The 10934-nt window shown below is 56.8% G+C and overlaps 2 protein-coding genes across 2 annotated transcripts in view; both read left to right on the forward strand.

Moving 5' to 3' along the window:
- The window catches only part of TRAP1 (TNF receptor-associated protein 1), a gene marked incomplete at its 5' end in the record, with an annotated part of 19767 nt that extends 19354 nt beyond the window's left edge, over nucleotides 1-413 (forward strand). Inside the window, one exon of the mRNA XM_015409899.1 lies at nucleotides 384-413. Coding sequence (XP_015265385.1) covers nucleotides 384-413 — 30 coding nt within the window. The remainder of the gene's footprint in view (nucleotides 1-383) is intronic.
- A 91-nt stretch (nucleotides 414-504) lies between these two features.
- Nucleotides 505-10934, forward strand: part of SLX4 (SLX4 structure-specific endonuclease subunit) — a 14928-nt gene continuing 4498 nt past the window's right edge. The window contains exons 1-7 of the mRNA XM_015409958.1: nucleotides 505-704; nucleotides 4767-5083; nucleotides 6732-6981; nucleotides 7121-7218; nucleotides 7530-7676; nucleotides 8597-8766; nucleotides 8926-10646. Coding sequence (XP_015265444.1) covers nucleotides 563-704; nucleotides 4767-5083; nucleotides 6732-6981; nucleotides 7121-7218; nucleotides 7530-7676; nucleotides 8597-8766; nucleotides 8926-10646 — 2845 coding nt within the window. The 5' untranslated portion in view covers nucleotides 505-562. The remainder of the gene's footprint in view (nucleotides 705-4766; nucleotides 5084-6731; nucleotides 6982-7120; nucleotides 7219-7529; nucleotides 7677-8596; nucleotides 8767-8925; nucleotides 10647-10934) is intronic.

A 10934-nucleotide genomic window follows, 5' to 3' on the forward strand; every position in this document is an offset into this window, starting at 1 on the left:
AGGGAGCATGTTTGTCACAGCGGGTGGGGGGGGGGATGATGAAGAGGTCAGCTGCTGCTGGTCAGGAAAGGAGTCAAGGGAAAGGGAGGCCAGAGCGGCTGCGTGGAGTGGACCTTGGCTGCAGTCAGAGACTGAGCCTGCCCCCAGGTGAGCAGCCCAAAGAGAAGAGGTGGTGCTTTGGGGCCTTTGGGAGCAGCTGGACTGCAGCTGGGGGAGGGGGGGGCGCGCGTGTCAGATGGGGTGGCCCCCCGGCCCTTTCTCAGGGGAAAAGCCAGGCCGGGGTCCTGATGAGCCCTGCTGGGTCGAGGCGGTTAACAGGTCCAAGTGGAGATGGGATTGTTTAAAGAGGACTCGCTTGCACTTGCCTTTCTCCCGCTCTTCAGTGCACAATCAGGCCTCAGTGTGGGGTCTGACTTCGAAAGAGAGCGGCGGAGCCCTTATTTCATTTGCAGCCCCTGTTGCATTTAACTTGGTTTTCCCTCCTGTGCTCAGCGGGCTGAAGCGGAAAGTCTCCACTCGCACAGAGCAGTCAACGAAGAAGCAAAGGATCAATGGTGTCAGAATGGGAGCTGCTGAGGAGGAGCTGCTGGTGGCCATGGCAATGTCCCAGTCGCTCCACGAGGAGGCGGAGGCGGCAAAGGCCAGGTGGCTGTCGAGTGGGAGACAGAACAGAGCTCGGCAAGGAAGGAAGAACCCCAGAGGAGGTCAGTCTGGAAGTTGCCCCATCTGTGGCCTCCCAAAAGTGAGGGGTGGGTGCGTGTTGGGAGGTGGCCTGGTGGCACCTCGTGGTTATGCTGAGCTGGGTATAATTTTGCATTCCACTTTCACACATCTTGCGAGTGGCAAGGTCTAATCATATGCGTATGGGTGAAAAGTCTCTCCCTAGAATGGTCTGTGCTTGTTTTTTTGGTCTGCTTTTTGTCAGTAGCTGCAGGGCCCTTTGGCTGAGAGCCTCAGGCCTTGGACAGGAGTCTGGAAAGCACCGGGGGGGGGGGGCTGGTTCATATTTTTGTTGTTGTTGTTGTTCAGTCGCACAGTCGAGTCCGACTCTTCACAACCCCATGGACCAGCTCCCGCCAGGCCCTCCTGTCTTCCGCTGTCCTCTGAAGTTGGCTCAATTTCATGTTCGTTGCGTCGATGACACTGTCTAACCATCTCATCCTTTGCCGTCCCCGTCTTCTTTGACCTTCAATCTTTCCCAGCATCAGGGTCTTCTCCAGGGAGTGCTCCCTTCTCATTTGGTGGCCAAAGTATTTGAGCTTCAGTTTCATTATCTGGCCTTCCAGGGAACAGTCAGGGTTGATTTCTTTGAGGATTGACTGATTTGTTCTTCTTGCAGTCCAAGGGACTCTCAAGAGTCTTCTCCAGCACCATAGTTCAAAAGAATCTATTCTTCGGCGCTCGGCCTTCCTTATAGTCCAACTCTCGCAGCCATACATGACTACTGGGAATACCATTGCTTTGACCATGCGGACTTTTGTTGGCAGGGTGATGTCTCTACTTTTTATCATGCTGTTTAGGTTCGCCATCGCTTTCCTCCCAAGGAGCAGGCGTCTTTTAATTTCATGGCTGCAGTCACAGTCTGTGGTGATCTGGGATCCCAGGAACGTGAAGTCTGTCACTACTTCCACGACTTCCCCTTCTATTTGCCAAGGAGTGATGGGGCCGGATGCCATGATCTTAGTTTTTTTGATGTTGAGCTTCAAGCCCAGTTTTGCGCTCTCCTCTTTTAACTCTGAGCAGGAGGCTCTTTAGGTCCTCTTCACTTTCTGCCATTAGAGTGGTATCGTCTGCATATCTGAGGTTGTTGATCTTTTCCCCAGCAATCTTAATTCCAGCTTGTGATTCATCCAGGCCAGCATTTCGCATGATGTACTCTGCATATATATTAAATAAGCAAGGTGACAATATACATGCTTGTCGTACTCCTTTTCCTATGCGAAACTAACCAGTTGTTCCATATCCGGTTCTAACTGTTGCTTCTTGGCCCTTATACAGGTTTCTCAAGAGACATGTGAGGTGGTCTGGTACTCCCATCTCTTTAAGGACTTGCCATAGTTTGTTGTGATCCACACAGTCAAAAGCTTTAGCATAGTCAATGAAGCAGAAGTAGATGTTTTTCTGGTACTCTCTTGCTTTCTCCATAATCCAGCGAATGTTGGCAGTTTGATCTCTAGTTCCTCTACCTCTTCGAATCCCAGCTTGTACTTCTGGCAGTTCTCTATCCATGTACGGTTGAAGCCTAGCTTGTAGGATCTTGAGCATGACCTTGCTAGCGTGTGATATGAGTGCAATTGTGCGATGGTTTGAACATTCCTTGGCATTGCCCTTCTTTGGGATTGGAATGTATACTGACCTTTTCCAATCCTGTGGCCACTGTTGCGTTTTCCAAATTTGCTGGCAAATTTTGCTCCAGCCTAAAAGGACAGGGCCACACCTGTCCAGTCCCTGTTCATTACTTCTAAAATACCTGCGCATCCCAGCCTGTAAAAGGGCTCCTCGTGGTTCAAGTCCATAAAGTACAGCAGGAGTCAAAGAACAGAACTTAGAAAATATTATTCAGAACAGCTAAGCAGAGGGCAATAAATACTAGTCTGTTTTACAAACCTTTAGCCTAGAGATGTAACATTTCTAGAAATTTTGAAGACAAGGAAAAACAACCCGTGTTCATACCTATGCAAAATTTTGGCCTAACCATGTTAGAGCAGTAAAATTGGGTTCTGAGAGCCCACAGAATTTGCTCAGCCCTATCTTTTGGTCTTTCTTTCCCAAAATCAATAATCCCCTATATGTACTCTTATTGCAGAGCTTTCTTGTTTGTAAAAACACTATTCTGATAGAATTTGCCCTTGTGGCCTTAATAGGATCAATACATCCTTTCATGTCCTGCTCAAATGAAAATATAAGGAATCATTATATTAAGACTTTAGGTAACCAACTGTCCCCTTATACTCCTGAAACCCTGGCTCTTTTGCTAAGTTTACCTTAGCAATTGCAAAATATGTTTCAGTCCTTCTAGCCGTTGCATCCAAAAAATAAGGAATAAGTATTTTCTGCTGCTCAAGATTTGTGAATTGATGAGCTTCTAAGGGAATAAAAGGAAAGGAAAGCAGTAAAACAACATAAATGATGCCTTTAATATTGCTCGGCACATTTCCAACTTAAAAGCATCTCAATGCCTTGGTTTCCCACCAGCAAAATTACAAATGCAGCCAGTGCTAGAGAGAGAGAGAGCTTCAAGGACTGCTGCTGCACCCTCTCCCACCTCAGCACATATATCGTAGTTTTGCATGTGCGAGGCAGGAAAAGGAAAAACTTTTTAAAAAACCTTGTAGCAAACAGAAACAAATCTGTTTGGGCCATTCTAAACAGCCACAACAGGACTAGGAACACATCTGGATAATTAAGCTAATTCAATGAAAATGTTAAACTTTTGTAACACTGGAGATATTGAACTCTTTGACAGTGGATCATCATACACATTAGTACACTTTATGTAGACAAAATTAGTCACGTTTAAACAAATAGATCCTTGAGAATACTGCATGTGTGTACAGTATACCGTAGAACTTTCTGTTCAGCACTCCGTAAGCTTTCTAATTATTCCATTGGCTGAACAAAGTCCTAGCAATCAAAGCTGGTTTTTCCTCTTAAATTTTAAAGAGTTGTTTGGTGTTTTTTTGCACCCTGCCCAGTGCCTTCATGTCTCTGCCTTTTTCCGGGGGGGGGGGGGGGGGGGGGGCACCCTAAAGGATTTTAACCAGATCACTAAAAGTCAGAGCAAGCCGGCCAGGAGAGCGTCCCCGGACCCAGTGGCTCTCCAGTAGACTCCAGATGGCCGAGGAGCTGAAGGCAAGCAGACCTTGAAATAGCCTCGGACCGCATGGGGGGCTGCCTGCCTCCATCCAGGAAGCAGAGCTGTTGTTTGTCTGCAGGTGCAGAACAGCACTGGAGTCCTCCTGAGAGTGGCTTCGGTTTCTCTGGAGCCTGCAAGGGCCCGGGAGTGAAGCCTCCCCTGCCTGTCCTCACTCTCTCACTGACTTTAGCCAGGTTGTGGGGCTTCATTCTTGCGGTTTGCAAAAGATGAAAAATGGTTTTGGTGGCTTGCGGGGAAGCTGCTGAGGCGTGACCTGTGGGCACGAGCTGCACCCTCCACCCGCCAGTTCCCTCCCTTGCTACAACTGCTTGGGGGGGAGGAGGAGGAGGAGTGGGGTTCTGGCCAGGAGCGGGTCTGCCCGCAGCCCCTTAGAAAGCCTCCGTGGGCCTTCTGGGAGGCAGCAGTGCTGGGGCTTGGTCTGCCGCGGGGAAGGAGCTCAGGCACCCTCCGCCCCTTTCAGTGGGCTGGTCTCGAGGCAGACCCAGAGAGTCAGCGGTGATCATGCTGGGCACTCAGTAGGTGCTGCTGCTGCTGCACCCTTGCTGGCGGGCCGGCTGGCCCACCCACCAGGTGTGGCTCTGGCCCTTCTTGCCCTTTCTCAGAATACTGAAACCCCCCCCCCCCCCATTTGTCCTGCTGTTTTTATGCCGGGAGAAGTTGCCCACGAGTGGCCCGGACCGAGCCCAAAGGGTGTGAGCGGCAGCTTTCTCCCTTCAGACGTCCTCCTCCAGCACCGGGAGACAAGGCGCAAGGGGACCTCTGCTAGCGGGAGGGATGTGGTGTGGTCCTCCCAGGTAACTGCCCACCCATCCGCCCTCCAGGCCTCCCTTGAGAGCTGGCTCTCCGGAGGGCGTAACGAGGGCTGTTCTCTCCCCCTGTCACGCTGTAGAGAAGAAGAGCCGCGTGATGCCTCCGCAGTCACCGCCAACACTCTTGCTTCAGGACCCGGAGGAGGCCCGCAGACAGACGGAGGAGCGCGTGGCCTTGCTGCTCGCAGAAGCGGATGAGTTCCCCGGCACCCCTCCTCTGGCCCCCAGCCGGCTCTTGGCCTCGGAGCTGTCCGGGAGAGCGGACTGGTCTGTGGCCTTGCCCAGAGGGCCGCCGTCCTCATTGTGGGAACGCAGCTCTCTCGCCGGACCGTCTGCGCCAGGACCCCTCTGTGTGGCTGGCTCGACCCTTCCCGATGGGCTGGGGCAGACAGATCAGGTGGGTGTCTGTGGGCGAGGGGCGCAGTGCAAGGAAGCCCCCCCAGAAGGGCCCTGCGCTGGTTGCAGCTGCTGTAAGGCGCCATTCTGTGCTTGTCCGGTGCACTTTAAACTTGGAGGCTGAGATATGTGTGAATGCAGGGAGCAGCCCGGTACCTGGCGCTGGACCCTGTCAGGCCTACTTGTGCCTGCTCAGACTGGCAGTGGCTCTCAGGCTTCTGGCGGAGGCCTCTCCCACTTCACTGAGCAGCGATCAGTCCCCCCCCCCCTTTAAACAATGGAGAGTGCCTGGGATTGAATTTGGGGTCTTCCTCAGCAAGCAGAGCTCTTTGGTGTTGTGGTTAGGTGGGCGGACTCTGATCTGGGAGAACCGGGTTTGATTCCCCACTCCTCCACTTGCACCTGCTGGATGACCTTGGCCAAGCCATAGTTCTGATAACAGCTATTCTTCAAAAAGAGCAGTTTCTGTCAGAGCTCTCTCAGCCCCGCCTACCTCACAAGGGTATCTGTTGTGGGAAGGGAGAGGAGTTTGTAAGGAGTTTGTAAGCCGCTCTGAGACTCCCTTGGGTAGTGAAGGGTGGGGTATAAATCCAATCTCTTCTCGATACTGACCTGAGCCTCCTGTCTGTTACAGTTTGTGTCTAGTCCGGAACTTTAACATGGCAGAGCCAAGATTAAACATGGGGGGGGGGGGGGAACACAGTTGTTCAAAAATTGAGATATATGCAAAACCTAGATTTATTTTGCTGCTTTAATATGATAAACTTTTATAATTTATAACTTAGCATATTTAGTTGCACTATTTGGCACATTTATGAAATGTAAAAGTCTGATACTTAAGGTTTGCACAACAAAAAAGTGCTGAACCCACACAGTAAGAAACAAATGTGTAATGAAAAATTCCTCGTTAAATGAAAAAGATCAATCTATGATGACTTGGATTGACACGTGGGAGCCTTAATACTCCGCAAGGAAGCCCCTCCTGAGTTTCCCCGGCTGCAGACTCTTTTTTTTGTGACTTTGGTCGAGCTGGACGGGAGGATCGTCACTGAATGGTCATCTCACTGGCTGACAGACGGAGAAGCCAAACGCTTGCCGGGCCTCAGAAGGGAAGGCACAGACAACAGGGAAGTAAGAAACACCAGCTGCTTGAGGGTCAGGAGCGCCTGGTGTTTCTTACCTCCCGATCGGACCTGCCGTGCAGAGGCGTTCGGCTTCTCTCTTTGCTAGCCAGTGAGGTGGACATCCAGGGATGAGCATCCCGTCCAGTCCGGCAAAAGGAACGAGAGGAGTTCTTAACCCAGGGAAACTGGACGGGCGCGTCATTCTGGATCGCTACTGTCTGTATGTGTGGATTCACGCGTGGCCAGTATGGATCGAGCACTGTTGTTTTGTGTGTGAGGGCTGCTTGTTCAGGACCCCTGCTTGTGGGTCACTCTTTTGGATCAGGGTCCTTGGTCTTGCGACGTGGGCTTCCTCCTCTGGGACCTGCTCCTTCCCCTTTGGTGTCTGATGTCCTTACGGAGCCGTGTCAAGGAGGCCCTGCTGGGCATTCCGTCCCACAGAGGCCAAGGCTTCCTGTTTTGAGGGTGATCCTGCACCTGGCATGGCTGTGCCCTGTGCCACCAGCAGCCCGTTTCCTTCTCCAGAGACCGATGCCCAGCACAGCCTTGCCCTTGTTGGGCTCGGAGAGACCGGAGGCAACGGGGATGCTTCTCCGGGGAAGAGGCCGTGGCACGGACCTTCGAGGCTCGAGGCCCCGGGAGGAGGAGGCGGCGGTGGTGGCGGAGGCGTCCAGCCAGGAAGAGGGAGGGGCCCTGCAGGATCTGATGGAGCTCGCTGGAGAAGGGCTGACGCTCACGCAGTGGAATCCGGCGGCCCAGCAGGAGGAGGAGCCCGGTGAGGCGCGGAGGGAGCCTCGGGGGAGAGCGCTCCCTGGCTTGTGGGGTTTCTTCCCCCCTCCTGTATGTATGAGTGGATGGCTGCCTGGATTGCAGCAGATATGTCACTGATGTTTGTTCCCCTTATTGAGGGCAAGAGGGGATGCCTGGCAATGTTCCGCAGAGCCATCATCTCAATCAGCCCCTAGAGGAGGAGAAGAAGAAGCCGCCGCCTCTGGGAAGCCTCACTCCGCCAGTAAGAGCCCCACGCTCTAGTTTAATCCCCTCTTTTGCCCAAGATCAGTCAGCATCTCTCCAGTGGAGGGAGAGGCCACTTGAAAAGGCCGGGAGAACAGCTCCCCACCGGGGGCCCCCTGGAGTGCCTGGCCTCTGGAAAACTGGTCCCCCACTCGATTTCCCTCCACGTACCCGGGGAATTTGTGAGCTGTGACACACAATAAGCATCGTTGGCTGAGGGGGAGCTTCTAGATCCTCCCAGGGGAGCCGCAAGAGCCGTGAGGGGATGTCTGGACTGGGCCCTTTGTCTCTCTCTCTCCCGGGCTGCAGGTCCTGCTGGGCTCCTTAGCCGCTGCCTTCAAAGGGATGGTGAATAACCCCCACCTGAGTGACGTCCAGTTCCAGGTGGGCAGCGGGGAGCTCTTCTATGCTCACATGTTTGTGCTCTATGCCCGGTGCCCACAGCTCATGGAAGCGGTAAGTCAGGAGGGGAGGGAGCTGGGCCCACCTTTGTGTGTGCCCAAAACTGTGTGGCTGAGCACGGAGGCAGACAGAGGGGAGGAGGATAGTGGCAGCCAGCGCAAGCGGCATTGTGGTGCCGCATCAGACCAGCATCTGGGAGACCCACCCAGGCATGAATCCCCACTCTGCCGTGGGTGGCCCTGGGCTGGTCATGCTCTCTCGGCCTGGCCTACTTCGCAGGGTTGCTGAGAGGATCAAATGGAGGGGGAGGAGCATGACGTATGAGCCGCTTTGGGCCCCTGCTGGGGAGGGGGGAGGTGAGCGGTACCCATGAAGCGAGTCAGTCCAGGTTAGCCCGCCGCAAGGAAGCGGCTGTGTTTGGGTGTGGTGGTGCCAGGGCAGGGGGGGGGGGCCTGTGGCGGTCCTCCTCTGTCCGGATGGGATCCCTGAGCCGGGGCTTCGGCTCTCCCTTGTGGGGGAGGGGCCCCACCACACTCGGGGCGGCTGCTCATTGCCAGGCGGGAGGCGCCATCGGGAAGAAGCGTCACCAGGAGGACGGAGCAGAGCGGCTGACGGTCTGTAGGGAGGTGGGCGTTCTGTCACCCTGCTGGGGAGGGAAACAGGACGCATGCGTGCCGTCGCCCCCGCCGGGTGTGGGGCTGCTGAGGCAACACACGGGAGTGGGGGGGGGGGTTCTGGTTGCAGCAGGCCCACTTTGAGGCAGGCATCCCCCACACAAACACTTTACGGAGGCCGGGGGGGGTGTACCCTCCTTGCACCCCTGCTGGTGGGGGGAGTGGGGCCTCCTCCTCGCTGGCACCTGTGGCCGGAGGCCTGAGCGCCCCCCCCCCATGCAGCCAGCAGTGGAGGGGCGTCGCGTCGTGGCTCTCGGGCGGCCCAGGAGGCTCCTGCTGCTCCTTCCCTTGTGCCGCCAGGTGGATCAGACGGGTTTCTGGGTGGCAGAAGAAGGAGAAGCGAAGGCCCGCCGGGTGCTGCTGAGTGATGTCTCGGGAGAGGCCGCCAGGGTGTTCTTGAGCTATCTCTACACGGCTGAGCACCTCGTTCCTCAACACGTCCTCTCAGACGTGGCTGCCCTGGCCGTCAGGTTTGTATGCAGCTGCTGCTGCTCCTCCTCCTCCTCGGGGGCACTTCTGGCTCACAGCTGACGCTGGAGATGGGCTCTCGCCTCTGCTGCCAGCAAGAAAGAGGTGGGTGTGGAGGAGGAGGAGGAAGGTCTTTGCTTGTGTGTGTGTCTCCTTTGTAGGTTTGGGGTGGCGGAGTTAGCTGCCCTGTGCGCAGCCCACGGTTGGAGTGAGCCGCCTGCCGCTGACACCTCTGGACGGGAGGAGGAAGAGGAGGAAAGAGTGGAGCAGTTTGAGAAGCTCCTGAAGTCCATCTGGGTGGGCGAAGAGGAGGAGGACAGAGCTCTGCTGCCGGAGGAGCCGGGCTGTGAGAACATGGTGGCTGAGCAGGAGCTGGAGGAGATCTACGAGTTTGCTGCCACCCAGCGGAAAGCGCAGGAGGAGGAGGAGAGGCACAGCCGGGAGAGGCCCCGGGGGGCTGAGGCGGAGGAGGGGGGCCTGGGCCCGGAGTCATCCCCTCTGCAGGGACAGGAGGCCGGGCCCAGTTGTCCTCTGGAGCCCCCACAAGATGCCCCGGAGCAGAAGCCCCTGGGAGCAGCCAGCAGAAGGTGCCCGGAGGGGCTGCCGGAGCCGGCCGAGAAGAGCCTCCTGGCCACGTCTTGGGGGGCGGAGTCTTGGGAGCTTTTCCCAGGGAGTCAGAGCGGCAGGGAACCCAGCGAGGATTGTGTCGCACTCCTTCAGTCTTCCACTCCCCTGGGACCGGAGCCACTTTCACAGAGCTTTTCCAGGGGTGGCTCCCCGGTGTCACTTGGGGTCCTGGCTGAGGAACTCCCAGCATCTCCCCAAGAGAAGGGAGGTTTCCCCAGCGACCTCTCGCTCCCCCTCTTTTCCCCAGCGCCGCAAGAGGCCAGTGGGAAGCCCTGTCGCGGTGAAGAGCAGGGGCTTCCCGAGCCGCAGAGTGTGGCTTCTGCAGGAAGGGCTGCTAGCAGCGGTGCAGACAACACCGGCCGTGCCCCAGCCCCTCTGCCCTCCTTCTCCCCCCCTGTGGTGGACCCTGCGAGTGAGAGGGAGCTTGGCCAGGGGAAGTGGCCGGCAGAGGGGATGGGACTGCCCCCTGAGGAGCGGGAGGCACTCGGAGCCGTGGGCGGTCATCTCGGCCGGGAGGTGGACAGTGGCTGTTGCCAGGGCAGGAGGGCACCTCTGCTGGGAACGCCTCCAAGCAGTGAGGGAGGTGACGGAGGCCAGAGGATTCGTGGGCCAGGCGCCCCTCTGTTCAGCCACGGGGCCCCAAGCGGTAGGCAGGTTGCAAAGCTTGGCTTGACCTCTGGGCCCGAAGCTCAGTGGCCTGGAGACGCGCAGGGCAGCGGTCCCACTCTGAAATCTGCCCTGACCCCTTCCCCGAAGAGGCAGTCTCTGCAGGGCTGGCCCCCCCTGGGCCAGCGCTCTCCACCTCCGCTGTCCTCCGCCTGCCTGCCAGCAGATGGGAAGTCTGCGGCCAATGTAGTGGTGATCCTGGATGACAGCGAAGAGGAGGTGGAGGCAGCAGCACGGCCATCCGTGGGGGACAGCTCTGTGCTGGAGGTGGATCTGCCCGTTTTTGAGGAGGACAGCGGCCACCTTTTCCACGAGGCAAGTCCCAAGAGGTTGACGGCTGCAAAGGCCGGCTGTTGCCGGATGGGCAGTCCGCCAAGGCCCTTGCTGAGGAGGAACGGCACGCCACCGGGTGGGAGTCGCACGGCTGGCAAGGAACCCTCGCCCCGCTCTGGGTGCCCGGAGGAGGGAAGCCGTGGCAGTGATGGAAGCCGCAGTCGGAGGCTGGACTTTTGGGGCCAGGGTGCTGAGACGGAGGTCCTGCCTCTCCCCCGGAGGCTGCCTGTGCCGGTGCCCGTTCCCAAGACGCCAGGTGAGCCTGGGCCTCTTCCTGGCCCTGCGTCCCACAGACCTTGTAACTGGGCCAAGGATGCAGTCTGTTGGATGGGCAGTGAAGGGGCGAGCCTGGAAATGGGGAAGTCTGGGCTGGTGTTTCCAAAGCTATTCTCTGAGCCCTGTCAGTAACCCACCACTTGATTGTGTGTGTGTGCGTGGGGGGGCCCTGCTGGACCCTTTCCCCCATCTTGACCCGGCCAGATGCCTCCAATCATTCTCCTCTGATGTCTCCCCCCCCCCCCCCCCAAGCCTACCCCTTATTGCC

Source organism: Gekko japonicus, unplaced genomic scaffold (genome assembly GCF_001447785.1).
Source record: "Gekko japonicus isolate JY-2015 unplaced genomic scaffold, Gekko_japonicus_V1.1 scaffold78, whole genome shotgun sequence".
In the NCBI taxonomy this organism is placed as follows: domain Eukaryota; kingdom Metazoa; phylum Chordata; class Lepidosauria; order Squamata; family Gekkonidae; genus Gekko; species Gekko japonicus.